Here is a 20,665-nt window from a genome sequence, read left to right as displayed (position 1 = left end):
TCGTGATGGTGGTCGGTAGGAATCGACTGCGCACCGCCACCGGACCCGTGTCTCGGGAAGTCGTGCTCAAGCTCAGGTGAGGGTTGCCTTTGGGCATGTGATATTTGATGGAAGTCTGACGGTTGTTCGAGTGGCGTGGCTGCTTGATCAAAGTCACCGCCGACTGCCCGCTCTTCTTGAACCTCTTTAAGACTTGGGCCTGTTTCCTGGAGCATGGCAGGCTCCAAACTCTGCGGCTGTGCAACGTCCAAGTCGCCAGAGACTCCACGGAGTTCGACTTCACTTCGCCCCGTCGTCCCTTCATCCTGTAAAATAGGCGTGGCCGCTGGCTTACCCACTCCCTCCCCCTCATCGCCACCAGTAGTCTTCAGTAAACTCGAATCATCGCCCACCGCAGGCGCTGACCCCGACTCCGACAAAAGCGATCCAGCAGTCTTCACTTCCAGCCCCTTCGCAGCAGCAGGAGCGGGAGAAGGAGCACGCACAGTCGTGACCCCCTCATCGCTCTGTCCACGCAGCAATTTATTCTTCTTCTTCGCCTTCCTCTTGTCCTTTTTCGGCACCTTGGCTGGCGCGAGCACGGGGTTCAAGTCTGAATCGTCGGCTGGGGTAGACGGCTCTGGAACCGAGGGCTCCTCGACGATTGGTTCTGCTTCGGGCAATGGGGATGTCTGCTGCTGTTCTTGTCCGTGTGCAGCGAGCAGGGCTCCTGTTGCAACTGCCAGACCAGAGCCGACGGCAGCGGCGTCATTTTTATGCTCGTCGCCAACGTCGGGCGATTTGTGCTCCTCCTTTGTGGAGCTGCTCGAGTCTGGCTCGACATCGATAGGTGCCCGTACGGAGACGGATTCAGGAACGGGAGCTGAAGACGACATCGATGAGACATTGGGTTCATCCTCCCGTTCAAGGTAAGCAAAAACGTCAACAGGAGCTTGTACTGGCGGAGAATCTTGAGCGAGAGGCTGGACAGTTGGGTCGTCCCGAGGCGCAACTGATTCCTGTTCGGTCTCAACATGGGGGCCCTCGCCCAGATCTCGCGAAGCGCTCATCTGCTGTCCCTCACCGACCTCTCGAGGCTCCAAGGGCGCTCGCGGCGAGCGTGAACGGGATCTCTCGTTACCAGAGCGATGTGACTCGATCTCTTCGCGCCACAAATCCCTGTCGACGTCTCTATCGAAGCCAGATGCCGAACGGGACGGGTCTGGTGCCTCGAGCGGCGTTGCGGCGCCCGGCGTGGGTGCCTCGGACAAGCTAAGATCGCCGGCCTCCTGTTGGACATCGTCGTCATTCTGACCCTCACTTTTGCTCTTGTCCTTGCCCTTCTTCGACTTTGCCTTGCTTTTGCCCTTCGCCTTGGCTTTGCCTTTGCCCTTGCTGTCTCTTGTGAGCAACGCAGGCGGGACGTGTACCACTTTCGGCGCTTCTTCCTCCTCCTTCGCAATCGGCTCTCCTGGCTCTTTTGCGGCGTCAGCGGCACTCTCGCCAGCCAAAACATCACCGCCTTCGAACCAATCGGCCACCGCATCGGCCGTGTCTCTTTCCCGCCACGCTAGGTCAAGCTCTGGGTCGCGTGGTGGCGGGGACGACGAGCGAGGCGGCGACGCGGTACCCAGCTTCTTCGCCTTCTTGCCCTTCTTGCCCTTTTTGGAAGAAGTGCGGCTGAGTAGTCCACCAAACAGTGATGAGGCCGGAGACGACTTCTTCGAAGCGGACGCCTTTGGGTTTTTTTCAATTGGCGGATCCTGCGTGGATGTGGTACCGGTCGGTTCATCGTCGTCATTGTCTTGAACCAAAAAGTCAAAGACATTTGTCGAGGTCGGTGCAGGTGTCATCTCAGCGAGTGAATGCACAGGGGAGTTGCGCGAGATTTCCACCATCTCCGGCTGCGCTGCATTTTCAACATCCCCTCTTGCCGTATCACCCTCGGGCTCGTCATCGGCACTCCTCGCGCTCTGAACACTAGCCTCGCTTCCCCTTCGACTGCCTGGCAAAGCCGGCAAGTCCTCCACGGCCACATCGTCCCACCGATCATCCCGCGCCTCGGCCCAAGCCTGCTCGTCCGCCGTCCATCGCTCCTTGCCCCTGACGCCGGAAGGGGAGCTCTTGCTTCGACCCCTCACGCTCTCGACGAGGTAGAGGGGGCGAAACTCCTTGCCCGTCGACACGACGCCAGCGGAAGACGTCTTCTTGTGCATGTGCATGGACGAAGGGCGGGGACGGAAGAAGGGGTTTGGAATCGCAGTGGGTGAGGGCATGGGCGAGGCTGTAGCATGCCGTGAATGCGTCGGCGTTGGCATCGTCGTTGGAACCGGCGATGATGCAGCAGATTCTTGATGCGGCTGCTGCCATGGAGCCTGTGCGTAGTAGCGGTCCTGGAAAGGCGACGGGGAAGGCGAGAAGCCGAAATTCTGATGCTGGGGATGCTCGTCCCATGCACCGCCCGTTGCACTGCTGCCGTGATGCGGCTCCACGGGCGACTGCACAGCGCTCGTGCCACCACTAACGTTCCTACTTGCACCAATCCTGAAGCGAAGTGGAATTGCAGTAGCAGACGGCGACCGCATGCCTGAGGCTGGACTTTCAACCTGCCTCGACGCCTTTGTATTGATGCCGAGGCTGGGCGGAGGACTAGTGACAGTCGACTCATCGGCAGTGGCGGGAACGATGCCTGTAGGGGAGCCAGGCCGACTGGGAGGAAGCGCTGTAAAGATTGGAAACGCTTCATCGAATTCGGGATCGTTCTCATCACCACCCAGAGAGAGCAGGGAGGCAGCTGTGGTCGGGGGATGTTGGTGACTTGCCGATGGCAGAGGGGGCTGCTGTGCGGCGTGTCCGACAGAGGTATTGATGGGCAGAGGAGGGCTGGTCAAGCTGGCAGGGGCTTCAGGACCTCTTGCCCGACGGGATAAAAAAGACTTCTCTTCTTCTGTCTGCGAGGCAACGTGTGGGATCTGCTGGGATGGAAGGGGATTACTCAAGTCTGCCGAGGGAGCCGCTTCGGTGGTGGCGGTTGGTGGTGTGGACGTGTAAATCTGTTTCAGACCAGTGCTCAGTACATCCTCGACTGCATCATCAACATAGCTCAAAGGAGAAGATGAACGAGATAGGAAAGATTGCCGTCTTTCATCGTAGACATGGCCAACGCCATCATCATCCTCGATAGTTGTAGGAAAAGGAGAACCACCACTAAGAACGGCTGCTGGCGAAAAAGACCGCGACTCATCCCCAACGGTCGTATATGCAGAGAAACGAGAAGCAGTAACACGCGATGATGGGTAGTAGTCAAATACCTTGTCGTGTTCATGTTTTCTTTGTTGGGAAGAATTGTAGTCCATACCTGAGTCGTCTCGAGCCGATTCCTTCTCGCGTCTGCTGCTGCTGCTGCGATGGCGGCGGCTGGCCGTGGTACTACTCACCCCGTCGTCCTCTGGATCCGAAGCATAGGATGATTGCAGCGTGGAGCTCCTATGCTTGCGCCTGCGGTGTTTGCGTTCCTCGTCGTCGATGCTGCGGTCGTCCTTGGACTCGCGGGATGCAACACTTTCTTTCGAGGACCGGCCAAAGAGAGATGAAAAGAGACTGCTTCGCTTCTCCTTCTCCTTCTCGCTGTACTTAGCAGGACCGGAAACTATTGACACATTATCTTCGTCGTCGCCTCGTTCGCTTTCACGCTTTGACCGGCGCTTGTGCTTGCGGCGTTCCTCGCCAGCATCTTCCACGCCGGGATCAGATTTTGGGCGTTCGGGGATGGTAGGCTCGATCTCGAAACGCTTCTTGTGCTTATGCTTGCGCCTCAGGTCGTCGTCTTCGTCGTCACGAAACTCGGCCACGACAGCGCCCACATCATCCTTATCGACGCCGGTAGAGCGGTGCTTGCGATGCTTGTGCTTGCGGTGGCCTTCTTCGTCGTACCGACCTTCGGACACAACCGAGCGCGTATCTGCATCGCGCGTGCTGTCGGAGCGCTCACTCTCCCGCCGACGGTGGTGACGATGTTTCCGGCGGCCGTGTTCGTCTACGACACGCTCATCCGACGCCGTGGAGCGTGCATCGCCGCCCTCTCGAGAGACGCCGCCTTCGCTCTCCTGGCGGCTGCCGCGGCGGTGCTCTTTCCAATCGTCCCTGTAAGCAAAGACGGAATTGCGTTCGTTGTCGGCCTCTTGCTCTCGGTACGCGAAGAGAGGCACACCGGCTTCCTCAGGCTCGTCATAGACATACTGCCTCCTGCGTCTGGACTCCTTTTCCGACTCGCGCGAGCTGACAGACGCGTCGTCCTTTGGCAAAGGGGCGTTGACGGCGTCTGCGAAATCTGACGTCTGGTACGCGCCGGCATTCGAGCCATGCGGGAGCGCGGCTGTCGCAGCTGCCGCTGCGTCCATGCCAACGTAGTCGTCGAATGCGACCTCGGTCCTCAAAGGGCTGCCTGGACTAGGGCTGCCATACTTGGAGCGTCTCTTGCCCTTTTTGCCCGGCTTCTTTGCATCTGCAAGTTCCTCGACGTCGTCAAAAGCCCTGCTGGGAATGTACGGAGCGGTTGATGTAAAGGTACCCGAGGGTGTGTGTTCGCCCTCGCTGCCATAGGACCCAGGAGTTTGGCTGAAGCCAATATAAGGATCTTCCGTAGGATACGGAGGCTGGCGGGAGGTTTGCTCTCGGCCACGGGGCTCTTCTGGTTGCCTTTCCGTGTGTTTGGAGCCCATCATTGCGCCCGCGAGAACTCCCGCAGCAGCAGCGTACCCCAGTCCTTTTGCCGCATCCCCCGCGATGTCCAGGCCAGACGCCGATGGGGTATAGGATCCGCTCGTCGTAGTTATCGAAGGCTCCATGTCTTTGGGATCGCGCTCGCGCCCCATTCGCTTCTCTTCGCGATCACGCTCCTTCTTCTTCCGCTTATCCTTCTTCGACAGCGGAACCTCAGCCCACAAGTCTTCGGCAGCGGGTTCCTCGGCAACGGGAGTGGATGCAACAGACGCAGATGCGCTGCCAGTGTCGATGCCAAAGGAATCACGATTCTTCTTCTTCTTCTTCTTGCTCTTGGAGCTCGAGGTATCCTCCCAGAGCTCCTCCGGGACAGGCTCATCCATTGGCGTCGAAGCGACAGACGGAGAATCATCATGCCCAAGACTGCCACGTTTGGCAACCTTGTCCTTTTTCCTCTGTTCGCGCTTGCTGAGGGGCTTCTCAAAGACTTGGTCCTCCACTTCTTCGACCTTTGGCTGGAGGTCGGGGTCTTTTGCGTGGGGCTCGGTCGGCGATGGAAGCTCTTCCACGACTCGCGTGTCGCTGAAGGGATTGGACGCGACATCGTCTTCGACAAACCCCCAAGCACCTGGCATGCCCCTTTCGCTGACATCAGGCCGCTCATCAGGTCCAAGCTCTTCGACGAACCCAGAAGCAGACCCTGTCGGGCTAACGTCGAACGCCGTCGTGAAATCCGACACGGTCTCGAAGAATGGCGACTGGTAGAACTGACCCCTTTGCTCTGTGGGCGTGAGGACAACGGGCGTGCGTTCCGGAGACGTAGCCTCAATGATCTCGCGGTCATCGTCTTCGAATCGCTTGATTTCTTCCACCGGCGAGTCGTCATCGGATGATCTAGATTTGGGCTTGCGGTCGAGCTCTGGCTTGGGAGGGAGTTCTGCTTCAGCATAAGAGCGCTCAGGAGATACACGATACGACGTGCGCTTGCCAGGAGAGTTGGGCGAGTCGTGTTCGACCACAATTTCATCATGCTCTTGCCGCTCGCGCTGGCGATCTTCTTGTTCGTGCTCCTTGCGTCTTGTCAACTCCTCCAAGGCGCTCTTTCTCAAGTCTTGGTCTGACACAAAGTGCTCTCGGACGCTGTCTGGGGTCGGCGTGTCAAAGTAGTGCGTCTCATCCACACCCCAGGTAACACCGGGTCTCTTAGGCTGCTTGTCGTCCTTGGGCTCGACTTCCTCTTCAACAGTCGTGATTGGATCGTGGTGCGCGGGCATCGATGGTGACGTGGGGTGCGAACGATCGCCTCGGATGCTGCTGGCTACGCTGACAGGTGGCGTCGGCTCAATGAGGTTCAGCCTGGGAATGTCATTGTACCTGTGCGCATCCTCGTCATCATGGGTGGCCGTGAAGCTGTATTCTGGAGCATAAGGCGGCTCGACTGTGACGATCCGAGGAACATTGAACGATTGAACATCAGCATCAGCATTGGGTCCAAAGTAGTCCCTTGAGATGGAGGTTTTGCGGTCAGAAAGCTCGCTTGGGGAAAAGAATTCCGCCATGCTCTGCCTGCGTTGAGGTTCCTTGTACCGCTCTTCTAGATCAGCCAACACCTTGGCGCTGTCGTCGTCATAGTCGGCGAGAACCTTTGAGGCGGCTTTGCGGACAATGTCGCTCTCCCTATCGCGCGAGGAAGGGCGAGCCTGGTCCCTTTTACGGAAGTAGTCTGGATCAAAGGACGGCTCTTCGTGATTGCGGTCATCGTCAAATTGAACCCTTCCACCGCGCGGACTGTCATCCCGCGGTGCCTCGTGTAGGTCATTTTTGGAGCTGTACGCAAGACCAGCGGCAGCAGCAGCAGCACCCGCAGCAATGCCAACAGCAGCAGCAGGCTCCTTCCAGCCGGACCACTTGTTCGGATCCACAACGTCTGCTTCTCTCTCTTGAAGCTGACGTTCCCTGGACTCGACGTCGTATTCGAATTCAGAAGGCTGGCGTTCTTCAGCTTCGGCACGCTCTCGTTCCCGACGCGAGTCTGCCTCGAGAATTTCACGTTCCAACCTTTCTCGCTGGCGAGTAGCGGCTTCCGACTCTTGCCTCAGCCGCTCAGCTTCGTCCCGAGCAGCGCGCTCCAGCTCGGCAGCTTGGAGGGCCATAGTCTCACGCTCTCTCTGGATACGCCGAGTCTCGCGCTCCATTTCGCTTGCCGCATACGCTCTTCCCTCTCTTTCTCGTTTTTCTCGAGCTCGAGCTTGCATCTCTTCCGCATCGCGCTTGATGGCAGCCAAATTCTCAGCCTCTTCACGCTTCTTGGCTTCTTTGAGACTAGCTTCGTCTTCAAGACGACGCAAACGCTCACGTTCAGCTTGTTCCTCTTCCTTCTTTCTCAAATCCTTGCGCCTCTGTCGGTCCTCCCTTGCCTCTTGCTCTTTTGTAAGGTCAAATCTGACCGAGCTTGGAGAACTAACTCTCCTCGACGCCGTGGATTGGCTCGGAGAACTTGACCCTGCTTTGGATGACGCATGGGAATGGGCTGTGGCTATCGCAGCACCAGTAGCTGCAGCTACACCTGCAATGGCCGCGTCACGTTTCCAAGAGCTTGTTGGTGTTGAAGGTTCTTCTCGGCGCGGAGAGCTCATAGGACGGTCTTCAGCGCGGAAGTAATCAGAGGAATTTCTAAAGTTGGCCAAGGGCGGCCTACCGCTCGAAAAGACTGGTGGGCCAGAGGGTGCCATGTATGAGGGGCCTGGAGCCTGGCTAGTGTAGATGGAATTTGACACGGGCATGATGGGTTGTGGTTGTTGCAGAGGAGGAGGTTCAGGACGGGAGGTGACGAGAGGGTGGCCATAGGGGGCCTGAGGAGTCGACGGGATGGAAGATGAGCGGCCAGCAGCGTCAAACATGGTGGGATCCGAGGTTGGGACGGGAAAGACGGTCTGCAATGTAGGCACGCTGCTGACACTGCTTCTGCCGTCAACGTGCGTGCCATTCTTGAGACTTTCGGTCGAGGTGCGCTTGCGCTTGTCCTTTTTGCTGCCCCAGCGCCAGTCCCATTTGTTTGTGCCTGATCCGTCTGACCGAAGACTGTCTACGCTCTTGCGACTCTTGATCGACTGGGCATAGTCTCCAAATGCCAGACCGGTATCGATACTGGCAGCGTCGTCTTCAGCATCGGACACTTCTTCCCACTCCTCGTCTTCCGACGAAGAAATATCATAAGAGCCAGGCATGTGCTGACGCTTGTCCGGGTGCTTGCGGCTCTTGCTTTCGCGGACGGCAATCACTTCAGGGCTAGGCCGATGCTTACTGCGAGTCTTTTCATCACGACGACCCTGGACGGCAGCCAGAGCAGCAGCCGTAGCACCGAGCCCCAGCAATGTAGAGTTCAACTTGTCATCAGAATTGCGTCGTTTCTTGTGCGATCCTTTGCGACGAAGTTCACTGCTGCGTCTTCTCAGCTCTGGACTGCCACCATAGACTAGGCCAGAGTCGGTCGATGAGGATGAGCCATTGGCAAACGTGAAGAAGCCCTTCTTTTTCTTGGAGTGGGTCTTTCTGCGGTCGGAGGCAGATGCTGCACTGGTAAACAATCCAAAAACGCCGGTAGAGTTTTGCTTCGAGCTTCGGTGCGAATTGTGGTCGACGTGTGAAGAGGTCGTGGAGTGACGAGAGCTAAATCGACGAGCGTCTTCTACGCCTAGCGCGGAGCCTGAGCTTCGGGGCTTCTCGACGTAGCTCTTTTTGATGACATACTCACGGCTTGGAGATTTGGAGCGGCTACGGCTCCTCTCCTTGGAACGACCAACCAGTGACGCTCCGAGAGCGGCGCCGGCTGCAGCAGAAAAGACTCCGCTTTTCCTGTCTCTTGACCTCGACCTCGATCTCGAGTGACCATGGTGGTGCACAATCTTGTAGTCTCTGATGGTCTTGGAGTAGTTTCGGCTGGTGCGCGAGTCCCTCGAGTTGCTCCTGTGGCGGATGACACCGCGGGAGGTTGTGCTCGTGCGGTCTCTAGATCCGCTTCTGCTGCGGCGGCCCGTCGAGGATCGAGATGAGCGGTAGCGCCGGCCAGACTTCGCACTGTATGTATCGTCAAAGTCCTGATTCTGCCACCAAAGGGCCTTGCCGACTTTTGCCAGTCCGTAGCCAGCGAGGCCTTTGGCGACCCACGAATTGCTATTGCGTCTTCCATCATCATCGGACGAAGAGTAGTGGTAGCGGCTCTCCTTGTCGACGCGGTTGGAGCGAAGTGAGCCGTTAGAACGGCGTTTGTGGTGATGGTGATAGTGATGCTTTCGGGGAGCCATGGACGGAGGTTCTCGAGGATCGAAGCAATCACGGCAGACACCAATGTACTCGGTGTACTCTTCCATCTTGCGAACATCCTCATGATCCTTCCACCAGTCCACAAATTTGGAAACTGGCCCGTTTTGCCTGTGTTGCATGCCTAGCGCGGCATAACCGAGGCCTTGAGATCCGTGATTGCCGTTCTGGCTCGGGCGAGGCGGCAATGCAGGAGAGTGATGGTGGGATGAATGGAGTTCGTGGAGGCCGTAGCCCGCCGCCAGACCAGCTGCACCTGCATAGAGACCAGCATTAGAGTGAGAGGATGACATGCCTGGTTTGCTGGACTGACTGGCGACGGGAACGTAGGCTCCGCTCGCCGGCATTGAGTAAGATTGCGTCAATCCTGGCCTGCTGGCCTGACTGGTAACTGGCACGTACTCTCCGCTTGGTGGCATTGAGTAAGATGTCGGACGGTGTCCGAGATTGTCTCCAGAAATGTAGTTTTCGCCAGGTCTGTCAGACTGGCTGGTGGGGGGCACATAGTCGCCACTTGGTGGCACTGAGTAAGAGGTTGAATAATGTCCAGAATTTTTGCCAGAGCTGGAGGTGTAGTTTTCGACGTTCTCTTCAATGCGGCTGCTTACGTGAGTGCTTCCACTTTGATTGTGGCTAGAGTGCTTCCCCAGAGCATAACCCAAAGCGGCACTTCCGGCAGCAGAGGCAGCAGAGGACAGTTTGTGCACTTTTTCCGTCTTTGAGCTTTTACGCGTTGGTTTGGGACGAGCGTCTGGCTCAAAGCTCCCGGGCATTGACTGAGGGCGAGGAGGTTTTGTGGGAGGATCTTCGCCGACTCCGACGTCAAAGGTACCGGAATAGAAGTCGGCAGCCGACCCATGACCTGTTTCCTCGGGAGGCTGGGGAACAGCCGATGGAGTGATGAGGTGAGTATGAGGATTTATCAACATGTCTGGGTCTTCAACGCGCACTCCAGGCTGGTAGGTTACGGATTCACCCTGGTCGCCATAGTAGCTGGTCGCCTCACCGAGCGGTGGACGGTATGCGCCAGCGTACTTAGAAGGGTTCTGGCCAGGGAACTGGCCCCCGACGTGAGCATCGAGGCGTTCGGCCGGGGTCGTAGGCGCAGATTCCGTCGCATATTTGAATGGTTGGTACGCGGTTTGGCTGGTATATGAATCACCACGCTGAAGCGAGTCTCCAGCGCGAGGGCGGACAGGCTCGTCGACGATGCTGTCGTCGGCCTTGCTGCTCGCTCGGGCCCGCGACTTGTGCGTAGACTTTTTCGAAGGTTCGTCCTTTTCGCGGCGTTCCTTGCCATCCTTGGTGTCCTTTTTGCCCTTCTTTTTGTGTTCGCGTTCAGTGTCGTCGCGGTCTCGCTTGCGGTCTCGGCTGGTGGAGCGTTCACGGTGCTTGGAGGAACGCTCAGAGCGCGACTCGTCGTCGCGACGCCTGTCTGTGCGCGTGGAGCGCGGATCATCCTCGCGATCATCGTAGGCGGCGGTCCGCTCGGACCGGACGTCGTGGTCCATGGTACTTCGACGGTCTGGGGCAGTGGCGTACGAAGCAATTGAGGCAGAGGATGGAGGTGGCGGATAGGTGGTACCCCGAGAGGACAGAGTTGGTGGATAGTCGCTGCGGTCTTCCAGGCGCGTCGGATTGCGCGAGGCATGGGACGAGGCTACAGAGCCGGTGCGGCGGCGCTGGTCTTTGCGTCGGCCATCTTGCGACGAGGTGTCGCTTTTTCCAGTGAGTTTGTTCCACATGACAGGGGCGATGTGATGAAATGAAAGCAAAGCGCGACAGAGGCCAAGGGTGGGAGGGTATTTTTTTTGGTATCAGGCTGGGTCATCAAGTCGTAAAGTCATGAATGATATTGGTACAGAGAGAGGGGGGAATGAATTGAGAGATGGATTGGAGACAGGAGCAGCGGTGACGGGCGGCGTCCGAGGAGCAAAAGGCTGTCCGTCAGGTGTGTCTCTGGGCTTGCAGGACGAGTGTGTAGCGAGCGCGAATGAGAGGTGCAGTGAGAGGTAGCTGAGCCGGCGAGGTGGTGAGCGCACGGGCCGGGCTTCGGGCGGCATCCATGGGTGGCTAACCCACGTCAAGGTAGTTCAGCCACCCGATTAAACAGGGAACCCGACGACGGCACTTGGACACACGTGAAATGTTTGGTGGTGAGCTATCATTCGAAACCTCTTTTTGTTTCCTCGCTCTGTGACTTGTAGCCTCCTCCAAGAACTCGACTTTTGGCATCCTTGCGTTACCTGCTTGACCGGAATATGTAGCCAAACCAATCCAGATGCCGCCCATGTCCGTCATACACCAATATGCCAATGAACCCTCGACTTTTCATGCGCCAAACGCCCGGTCCGTTCCCATTCGCCTGCCCGCCTCTCGACTCTCTAGAACCCTTGTCCGGACATGAGACGCTGTCGCAATGCTTCTATCTGCATGCGATCCTCGGGGCGCAATGCTGAAATCTGCTCCGGCGTCATCGACAGCACCTGCCGGATAAGGTCCTGCTGATTCGGCATCCCCGCTGCTGCTGGCTGCGCTGCTTGCTGCGGTGGCAGCTGCATCGGCATTGGCGGTTGCTGGTAGGGGTTGCCCACGGGCGGCGTGGCAACGTTCATGGGCCCGCGGCTGGGCTGTGGTGGGAAGCCCGGAAACGCTTGCGGTGGCATGGGCGTGCTCGAAGGCGGAGGTTGCTGAGGCACCTGGGGAATGCTGGCCGTGTCGACGACGGAGCCGAGCAGCTTCTGGTCGATGAGGCCGAGAAGAAGCAGCGCTTGGAAAATGGCAAACGAGACCTGCGGGGCCTGGCGCAGCAGCTCCGTCGCTTTTGCCGGATCCGTCGTGACCAGGTTCTTCATTTGCGAGAGAATGTCCAATAGCTGCGGGGGAGGAAGCGTCGAGAGCGTCTTTGAGATGGCGTCGGCGCACGTCAAGTCGGGCGGAGGGTCTGCGCCGGGAGGCAGAGGAGGCAGAGCGGCACTCTGGCCAAAGTCCTGGCCATTCTGCATGTGCTGAGGCTGCTGTGGTTGTTGGGTGTAGCCGGCGGGGGCACTGTCGCCAGCGCCATTGTCATTCGAGTAGTCGACGCGCAGCTTGCGGCCCATGAGCTCGTAGTCGTTGAGATTGCGCACCGCCGAGGCAGCATCTTCGGCGTCGGAGAATTCTGCAAAGCCAAAACCCTTGGGCCTGCCGCTGTCCTTGTCGTATACGAGCCTGAAGCTGAGGACCTGTCCGACGCGGCTAAGGGTCTCGACGATGAGCTCCTCGCTCACGCCATAGGGAATGTTGCCGATGAAGACGACCCTGCCGCCTTTCTCGGGAGGCATTTTGGTGGAGCGACGCGTGGGTGAAACGAGGCGCGTAGAGGCAGCGACGGTCGGCGGTATGGGCGCGAGCTTGTTTGGAGGATGTGGAGGTGCCGCGGTGGGTCTGGGGATGGTGATGTGGTGGTGATGGGTGCTGGTCCGGGGATGTGAATGGAGGCAGAACACCTCACCCAACCAGGATGGCCTAAGCTCGAACAAGGCGGTCCATGCTCGCCGAGGAAAAGTCTTGACGCTGTATTATTGTACGGAACAACAATACCTACATGCATGTATCTCTGTATGATTCGTCTCTGCCTTCGATTCGGTTCGGTAGCCCTGCGCCAGCCGCATTTCCGCCCGAATCAACCATGTCTGGTCCTGGCGCCGTAGACGCCGCCCTCCCACAAACTCCACGTTGGAACGTCTTGCAAACGTATCGACGCTCGGCGCCATGGGCGGACGCAGCTTAAGCTTAGATAATCGCGCCCTATGTCGACACTCGACAGGACTTGTGGTTCTCCAGGCCAGGTCCAGTACGTAACGACACTGGACGCTCCTACAAGTCCCGTCGTTGGCACGTCCCGAGATATGCTCAATCGAGCAAGTCCACGCGGCAGGGATTCCGACCTCGACCACCATCCCCAGTTCCCCACTTTGCTTATCGCCATCACTTACATTATTCACGACCACCTCGACACCGCTGACGCCGCCCTGCCGAACCTATAAATTGCATTCCTCCTCATAGACCATTCAGGCACGCAGCACCCCCTTCGCCGTATCAATTCGCCTGCGTTGTTGCCTCATTGCCCGCCATGGCCACAGAGTCCGTTTCGAGCCTCCCAGAGCGCCTTGTCAAGCAGCGTCAATTGCACCCTCTTGCGCCTCTGACGGCCGAGGAGATCAAGGCCGCTGCTGCCATCATCAAGAGCGTATGGCCCACGGGGACTGACTTGCAATTCAAGAACATCACCCTTGAGGAGCCCGCAAAGGCCGAGGTGGTGCCTTATTTGGACGCCGAGCATGCTGGCTCTCCTTTGCCCTCAGGAATCCGCCGCAAAGCCTTCATCAACTACTACATCCGCAACACTGTAAGTGGCTTGAAGCCATGGCCCAACACCCGCTGATGTCTGCAGAACAAATTCCACGAGGCCACCGTCGACTTGGCCTCGCGCTCCGTCGAGAGCAATGTGCGCCTGGGACCCAACCTCCACGCCAATGCCGATGGCGACGAGATCGTGGCCATTGAAAAAATTGCCATTGACGACCCCAAGGTCAAGGCTGAAATTGCCAAGCTTCAGCTTCCCAAGGGCGCCGTCGTCGTCTGCGACCCGTGGATCTACGGCTCGGACGGCATCAATGACGATGAGCGCCTCTTCCAGTGCTTCCTCTACATGCGCGACCCCTTGAACCCCAACGAGCTTGACAGCAACCACTACGCATTGCCCTTGCCCATCTCCCCCGTCATTAGCGCCGACTCCCTGGAGGTCATTCGCATCGACACTCTGCCTACTGGGGCCGATAACACCCTCAGGCCGTTCGGCCCCGTCAAGATTTACCCTGCAAACGAGTACATCCCAGAGGCTCAGAACTTGCGTACCGACATCAAGCCGCTGCAAGTGGTCCAACCCGAGGGTGCAGGCTTTACCGTTGAGCACCAAGGGCCCTCAACTGTCATCAACTGGCAAAAATGGAACTTCCGCGTCGGCTTCAACCAGCGCGAGGGCATGGTCCTCTACGACGTGCGGTACGACGGCCGCTCGCTCTTCTACCGTCTCTCCTTGTCCGACATGAACATCCCCTATGCGGACCCACGACACCCCTACCACAAAAAGTCTGCCTTTGACTTGGGCGACACGGGCGCCGGCATGATGGCCAACAACCTCAAGCTTGGCTGCGACTGTCTCGGCAGCATCTACTACCTCGACTCGATCCTGAGCGATGACAAGGGCGGTACAATTGACATGCCCAACGTAGTCTGCATCCACGAGCAAGACGCGGGCATTGGCTGGAAGCACACCAACTTCCGCACCGGACGCGCAGCCGTCGTCCGCCAGCGCGAGTTGGTACTGCAGTCCATCATCACTGTTGCCAACTACGAATACATCCTCGCCTTCCAGTTCAACCAAGCTGCCGAACTCATGTACGAGGTCCGCGCCACGGGCATCCTGTCCACTCAGCCCATAGACGAGGGCCTCACGGTCCCCTGGGGTACCGTCGTGCACCCGGGTGTCCTGGCTGCCCACCACCAACACATCTTCTCCCTGCGCATCGACCCTGCCATCGAGGGCCACTCCAACCGCCTCGTCTACTCGGAAGCACTGCCCATGCCGCGCAGCGACTTCAACCCGCACGGCACAGGCTACTACACGACCGAGGTGCCCGTGACGAGCAGCACCGGACTCGACCTCAACACGGCGACAAACCGCGTCTTCAAGATCCAAAACGCCGCCGTGCGCAACCCGGTCAACGGGCTGCCCGTCGCGTACAAGATCATGGCGCCCGACTTCCAAAAGATGATCTCGGACGAGCAATCCTTCAACCACCGGCGCGCCGAGTTCGCCGACCACAACATCTACCTGGTCAAGCACGACGCGACGCAGCCGCCGCTGCGCGCCGACCTGTTCGCCGGCGGCCTCTACACCAACCAGTCGCGCGGCGGCACGGGCGTGCGCAGCTGGGCCGGCCGCGCCGAGCCGACGCTCGACACGGACATTTTGCTGTTCGTGCAGTTCGGCATCAACCACGTGCCGCGCATCGAGGACTTCCCCGTCATGCCGTGCGAGATCCTCAAGGTGGCGCTCAAGCCTGTCAACTTCTTCGACCGCAACCCGGCGCTCGACGTGCCGCAGAGCGAGCAGCGCTTCAACCAGAGCACGGCGTTGGCGAGCCAGCATCAGCAGCCGGCCGTGCAGGGCAGCGTGGGCAAGGCCGGCGCACCACAGGATGCGTGCTGTGCGCCTGGTAGCAAGTTGTAAAAGTCGTGATGAGCGTTTGGCGGCTGCCTGGTGTTTGCGTGCGTCTGGTGGATTTTTCGTTCGCTATGTCTTGGCATAGATCTTTCTCCCTCTTCTCTTCTTCCTCTTCTCCTTCGATTTGGCGCATCTACTGTGTATCTTGGATTCTCTCTTCCTCTTTTCTCTCTTGTGGGTTCCGTTCTCTGGTTATACGTTCGAGCTGCTGATTGACGGCGGAACGGAATGGATTGAATGCCCCTGACTTCGCGCGCAACTTGATGTGACATGTTGGTGGCATCATTGATTGCGATACATGTCTGTAGATGAATCAAGCACTGGATAGACACGCATGCATGCGGGAGGTGTGCCACGTACATTCTAGGTTAGAAGAACGCACACATGCTGCGGTGTGCTGGAATCAAGACGTATTTCCATGTCTCTGAAGTATCATCAGTATGGTCGTGACTGCGGGACGTGTGGTTCTATTACATAGCTTTGTAGCCTCCCTCCTCCTCCTCCCTCCTTCCTTCCTTACTTGCTATGCTCTCTCTATCGCCATCTGTTCTACCACCCCCTCTCGCTGTCCTCTACTGTAGGCAGATGTGCAAATGCATCAATGTATGCACGTAATGTATGATGTCTATACATGGCGCCTCTCTATCTGCCCCGTCCGTCTGCCTCCCTACCCAGACCCATCTTTCTGCCCTGTCCCACTATCCACTACCACCACTACCACCACCACCACCACAACGAGCCCAGCAAAACTAAAAGAAAAGGCAGGAAGATAGCCACTCAATATTTTGTCAATCGTGTTTTTTTTTTCGTGCATCCATGCATCCAACCAACCAGCCAACCATCCATCCATCCAGAACCAGAAGCAAAGTAAACCAGGGAACCTCAAATGTGCAATCAACCGACCAAGCCTCCCTACCTACCTACCACGTAACCTGTCCCGCCTGTCCGCCGGCCGGCGGTTGGAACCAACTAATCAGCCAGCCGCCAGCCAGCCAGCCAATCAATCCATCAATCCACCAACTCAAAGCAGACCAATCCATCCAATCAAGCATTCATGAACTTTCCTTTCCCATTGTTCGCCGCCGCCTCGTGCGCGCGCAAGCCAAGTCGCAAAAATGCCTTTCTTTATGCCTGTGTGCAAGCCAGCCAAGCCAGTCCGTCCATGCCCGTATATTCACGTCCATTCGTTCGTTCACTTTGCACTTTTGTTCGCCGCCGCCGCCGCCACTGCGTCCTCCGCCGTCGCTCCTTTTGACGCGCCGCCTGTTGGTGCTGCGGCTGCTGCCGTGACGTCGGCGCCCAAGCCGCCCAAGCTGCCGACAAACGGCGCCGACGAGCCCCAAGGACTGTTGCTGCCGGAGGCACTGCCGTTTGGCGCGCCCGCTGCGCCGACGCTGCCGCTCCCACCAGACGCCGTGCCGCCGACAGTCGACGTGTTGCCGCTGGCGCTGCCGCCGGCGCTCGCGACGCTGATGCCGCTGTAGCGCTTGGCCTTGCGGCCGTCGCTGCCGGCGACGCTCAGCGCGCGCTCCTCCTCCTCCTCCATGTCGAACAGGCCCTGCTCCTGCTCTTCTTCTATGCGCTCGCGGCCGATGCTCGTGCTGCTGACGGCGCGGTGGTCGATGCCGAGGCCGGGGCGCATGGCCATGGACATGGCGGACGGGGCCCCAGAGGCTGAGGCCACAGACCCGACGCTGGACGCCGACCCCAGGCGCGGCATGCCCGGGTGCGGGTGCGTGGGCGTGTTGCTGTCGGGCGAGGGCGCGCCTTCGGGCTTGGAGTCGCTGACCAGCGAGCTGAGCCGCGTGCGCTGCAGCTGCTGCGAGATCATGCTCATGCTGGCCTGGCGCGGCGGGCTGCTCAGACCAAAGGGCGAGGGGTCGCCAATGGATGAGGACGAGGGCGTTGTTCGGCGGTCGCCACCGATGGGCCGCAGACCTGGCGACGAGGACATGGGGTTGGGGATGAGCGACGAGTTTCGAAGGGGGCTGCCGACGTGACCAAAGGCGCTGGCGCCGGGACTGGAGCCGGCGGCATCTTCAGGAACGGGTTTGTGAGTGCGTGAAAAGAGAGCGCCGAACCGCGATGGCGACGAAGCGAGCGGTGAGCCGACCTTGGACTCGCCTGGTGTGCCAATGCCAGACAGGGATTGACGGTGGTTGAACGAGTGGTCCTCCTCTCCGGCGCGCGAAAAGCGCCGCATCTTTTCTTGTGGAGTCAGCAGCTCGTGCAGGCTGTTTGGAACCAGGTCCTCCTCAAATGCAAAGTTCTCGTCCCATTCGTCCCCGCCAGCAAGTGACCGCGTGCCCAAGCTTGCCGACAGCATCTTGGGTCGCGAAAAGCGCTCCGAATGCATGATGCGTCTACCACCAAAGGGCTCCTCGGCCGCCGGCGGCGACGAGCCAAAGCCGTTCCGTGCTCTTGCCTCCTCCCCAAATGCCGAGTTGTGCAGGTTCCGCAGCGCAGCCGACTCGGCCGGCTTGTTCGTGTACGACGAGGGGGGCGAAGACGACTCGAGGCCAAATCTCGAGGGCACCGATGCGGCAATCGGACCGTAGCGGGCCATGTGGGAGATGCCTTGGCTGTCGAACGAAGCGGGCAGCGGGGCGTCGAGCACGCTGAGCCCCTTTTGCACAGGCGAGGTTGGCAGACGTGCGTCGTTTGGCGGCGAGCCAAAGTTGGAGCCTGGATTCGATGAGAAGGTCTGATCGATGGTGGGTATCATGTCATGAATCTGCTTGGATTGTGCGGGAGCGTATGGGTCGTCGGACGTCATGTAGGGGTAGGGGCTCTGCGGACCAGGACCAGGACCAGCCATTGCCTGCTGAGTGAGGAGCGAAGGCTCCGGAGGATAGTGAGGTCGTCCATATGGATGTCTTCCCATGCCCATGCCGGGGCCGTTGACTCGCCGGCCGTCGGGCAGAATGTGAGCCAAGGCGCATTTTGCGCCAAACTTGCAGTTGCCCTGTCGTCGTCAGCGTTGGCTCGCGGAGCCGGGCTCTGGCGACGACCTCACCTTTTGAAAGTATTTACACGGGGCCGTCTCGGTGGCGGGCTCGGTCGAGTGCAAAAAGGGACAGGCCTTGCCGGCCTGGCACACGCCCTGCCTAAAGAATTTGCAGGGGACGTGGGCGGTGCCTTTGAGTGCTGCGGTATCAGCCATGGAGCTCTTGTTGCGGGTCGAGGCCGCCTTGTTGTGTCGACGCGTCTCACTTTTGCTGTTTGGAGGGCTGCGGGCGCCCTCGAAGCCACTCATGGCGCGCATGTGGCCAGGGCCGCTGGCGATGCGGTTGTGGATGGGCACGGCGGAAGCTTGGCCGTTGCCGTTGGCGCCATTGTGGGCGTGGCCGCTGTAGTCGCGCGAGTGGCGGGAGGGAGGGACGCGAGAGCCGTTGGCGGGTTGGTTGGGCGGAGGGAATTGGGGGCCGAAGCTCGTCATGGCCGCGGCGTGGTGGTTGGACTGCGGATGCTGAGGGTGCTGAGGGTGCTGAGGGTGGAGCAGAGCATCGGGCGGGGTATCGGCGGAGGGACTGGCGGGGTGGTGAGGATGGAAGAGAGTCGAGGGCGGTTGGGGCGGATGGGGGCTCTCGGTCGAGGTGGTCATCTGGGAGGAGTCGGACTCGAGCCGCAAGTCGCGGAGATGGGTGTCGGGGCGTGGTGTTGTGGGTTCTGGGTCCTGTAGTGACGAGCAGACCCAAGTGACTCGGGGCGGCGGCTTAGGGATGCAGTGCAGAGAAGAGGGACGGGGACGGACGCGCTCGCTTAGGCCGATGCAACCAATGGAGGCCGATAACAACTGGATTCGCACGCAATGCTTGCTCTCACGGCAATGCACTCCCAAGAGCTGATACGGCGGTGTGGCAGTGGCAATGCTCGAGATCATGGTGTCCCATGCCACACGCCAAACCCGTCACGAGGCGGCCGTGGGCGTGGGCGTGGGCGTGGGCGTGGGCGGGCTGCTCTCCACGGCAGGGCATGCCATCATCAGAATCATCGTCATCGTCTCTATCTCGTGCCCTCCCCTCTGCACTGCACTCGTACGTCAGGTCCCAGGCCCGGCACTCGTCGCCGCCGCCTGGCCGGAAGCGGCCGCTCTCCCTCGACATGCGTTTATCAGAATCCTTGCTTGCATTTCATCATGCTACGCTAGCTCGAAATGTAGCTGACTACCGTAGGTACCTCCCGCCGCCCTACAACGACGACCTACATGCCCCCACTCCCTCACTCGCTGCCGTGACGCTTCATCGCCGACTCGCAGTCCTGCATCGTCCAGCCCAGCTCGAGCTTGTCCATGTAGAACGTCTTGTCGATGGAGCTCGCCAAAATGACAATCGACGTCAAGTCGCGGAATCCGGGCGTGAACTCGATGGCCGAGTATTCGCACCCGTTCTTCATCCCGTGGCAACCACCGATTGTGTACCACGCTGAAACCTTCTCGGCCTCGCTGCCATCGGCTGGGTTGAGCGCGTATCCGACGACTCGAATCTGGCACTGCTCAGAGGCGCACGCGACGCTGGCACCAAAGGCATCGAAATGAAAGTAGTCGTGCGCGCGGTTGTTGCCGGCCCCGATACCACCAGGAAAGACGGAATACGCAGCTTCGTACCATTCCATCAGTGCGGGCATGAACATGAACGACGTCTCCGAGCCCGCATCATCAACCCTGGCGTAGCCGTTGGCAGAGAGGCGGTTTCTGGTCAACGCTTTGACATTGACCTCATTCAAGTACGATGGCTGGTGCTACAACGAATTAGAGACGTCACTTGAACTACGCGGGAGACAACGTACGCCGTAGACAAAGTTGCCAAGCTCTTCTGGAGAAACCGGGCATCCGGTGGCGCTCAGAATCGGGGCATGCACAGGAACTGTGGCGTTTCTCTTGACAAAATGCGCAGAGGTGTGGTTGGCGTACGGAGGCGCAATCGCAGCGGACGTGGAGTGAATGGGCAAAGGAACGTGGTGGGTTGTGGTGTTGAATGACACACTCCAGCCCATGGCCGACGGCTTGTGGGAGTGAACCGGCGAGATCGGCGTCGCCATCGAGGTCTGACCGGGCGAAGAGTTGCGGGAAGCTCCCCAGGACAACGTGACCGTGTTCCACTTGGCCGACGGAGTGTAGTGACCGCCGTGAGAGGGGCGATGAGTCTGCAGGGCCGTGCCATTAAGATGGGCAGTCGACGCGGTCAAGTTCCAGCCATGGCCGCCGAAGCCGGCGAAAGACGAATGATGACCGCTGGACGAGTTGAAGCTCAGGTGCGCCGTCGTAAGGAAGGGGGGGCCTCCATGGGTGCGCGTCGTCGTCAAGTGCTCGGTGGTGGTCGAAAACTCGATGACGGTGGTCGTAGACTCCGGCTCTGGCTCCGTGGTGACCGT

General features: G+C 59.2%; 5 protein-coding genes across 5 annotated transcripts; 1 reads left to right on the top strand and 4 right to left on the bottom strand.

The window, feature by feature from the left end:
* Window positions 1-2,767: 2,767 nt before the first annotated feature.
* J3D65DRAFT_59025 (uncharacterized protein) lies at window positions 2,768-11,085 on the bottom strand. Its single transcript, XM_066797784.1, has 3 exons — window positions 9,335-11,085; window positions 3,338-9,277; window positions 2,768-3,032 (listed from the first exon to the last, which is right to left on the bottom strand). Exons 1-3 carry the CDS (start codon window positions 10,764-10,766, stop codon window positions 2,971-2,973), a joined length of 7,434 nt encoding a protein of 2,477 aa, XP_066652276.1. The 5' UTR covers window positions 10,767-11,085; the 3' UTR covers window positions 2,768-2,970.
* An 88-nt stretch (window positions 11,086-11,173) lies between these two features.
* J3D65DRAFT_633633 (uncharacterized protein) lies at window positions 11,174-12,843 on the bottom strand. Its single transcript, XM_066801138.1, has one exon. It carries the CDS (start codon window positions 12,342-12,344, stop codon window positions 11,406-11,408), a length of 939 nt encoding a protein of 312 aa, XP_066652275.1. The 5' UTR covers window positions 12,345-12,843; the 3' UTR covers window positions 11,174-11,405.
* Window positions 12,844-12,992: 149 nt separating this feature from the next.
* Window positions 12,993-15,702, top strand: J3D65DRAFT_633632 (copper amine oxidase). The gene is made up of 2 exons (XM_066801137.1): window positions 12,993-13,411; window positions 13,457-15,702. The coding sequence occupies exons 1-2, from the start codon at window positions 13,136-13,138 to the stop codon at window positions 15,296-15,298; spliced, it is 2,118 nt and encodes a 705-aa protein (XP_066652274.1). The 5' UTR covers window positions 12,993-13,135; the 3' UTR covers window positions 15,299-15,702.
* A 782-nt stretch (window positions 15,703-16,484) lies between these two features.
* On the bottom strand, window positions 16,485-18,731 carry J3D65DRAFT_558140 (uncharacterized protein; the record flags this gene model as incomplete). The annotated part of the gene is made up of 3 exons (XM_066797343.1): window positions 16,485-18,257; window positions 18,309-18,430; window positions 18,506-18,731. The coding sequence occupies 3 exons, from the start codon at window positions 18,729-18,731 to the stop codon at window positions 16,485-16,487; spliced, it is 2,121 nt and encodes a 706-aa protein (XP_066652273.1).
* Window positions 18,732-19,462: 731 nt separating this feature from the next.
* On the bottom strand, window positions 19,463-20,410 carry J3D65DRAFT_633627 (uncharacterized protein). The gene is made up of 2 exons (XM_066801136.1): window positions 20,081-20,410; window positions 19,463-20,032 (listed from the first exon to the last, which is right to left on the bottom strand). The coding sequence occupies exons 1-2, from the start codon at window positions 20,330-20,332 to the stop codon at window positions 19,514-19,516; spliced, it is 771 nt and encodes a 256-aa protein (XP_066652272.1). The 5' UTR covers window positions 20,333-20,410; the 3' UTR covers window positions 19,463-19,513.
* Window positions 20,411-20,665: the final 255 nt, after the last annotated feature.

This window comes from Phyllosticta citribraziliensis (assembly GCF_038025025.1).
Source record: "Phyllosticta citribraziliensis strain CPC 17464 chromosome Unknown J3D65scaffold_10, whole genome shotgun sequence".
Taxonomy (NCBI): Eukaryota; Fungi; Ascomycota; class Dothideomycetes; order Botryosphaeriales; family Phyllostictaceae; genus Phyllosticta; species Phyllosticta citribraziliensis.
This window is presented reverse-complemented; position numbering and strand designations above follow the sequence as displayed.

What these genes read in the sequence shown, in the direction of transcription:
- J3D65DRAFT_633632 (XM_066801137.1), top strand. Translation starts at nt 13,136, where the DNA reads ATGGCCACAGAGTCCGTTTCGAGCCTCCCAGAGCGCCTTGTCAAGCAG. An exon ending in ACTACTACATCCGCAACACT is followed by an intron (nt 13,412 to 13,456) that starts GTAAGTGGCTTG and finishes TGATGTCTGCAG; the next exon opens with AACAAATTCCACGAGGCCAC.
- J3D65DRAFT_59025 (XM_066797784.1), bottom strand. Translation starts at nt 10,766, where the DNA reads ATGTGGAACAAACTCACTGGAAAAAGCGACACCTCGTCGCAAGATGGC. An exon ending in AGCCTACGTTCCCGTCGCCA is followed by an intron (nt 9,278 to 9,334) that starts GTCAGTCCAGCA and finishes GTCTCTATGCAG; the next exon opens with GTGCAGCTGGTCTGGCGGCG. An exon ending in ATCGGCTCGAGACGACTCAG is followed by an intron (nt 3,033 to 3,337) that starts GTATGGACTACA and finishes GGTCTGAAACAG; the next exon opens with ATTTACACGTCCACACCACC.
- J3D65DRAFT_633633 (XM_066801138.1), bottom strand. Translation starts at nt 12,344, where the DNA reads ATGCCTCCCGAGAAAGGCGGCAGGGTCGTCTTCATCGGCAACATTCCC.
- J3D65DRAFT_633627 (XM_066801136.1), bottom strand. Translation starts at nt 20,332, where the DNA reads ATGGCGACGCCGATCTCGCCGGTTCACTCCCACAAGCCGTCGGCCATG. An exon ending in TTGGCAACTTTGTCTACGGC is followed by an intron (nt 20,033 to 20,080) that starts GTACGTTGTCTC and finishes AATTCGTTGTAG; the next exon opens with CACCAGCCATCGTACTTGAA.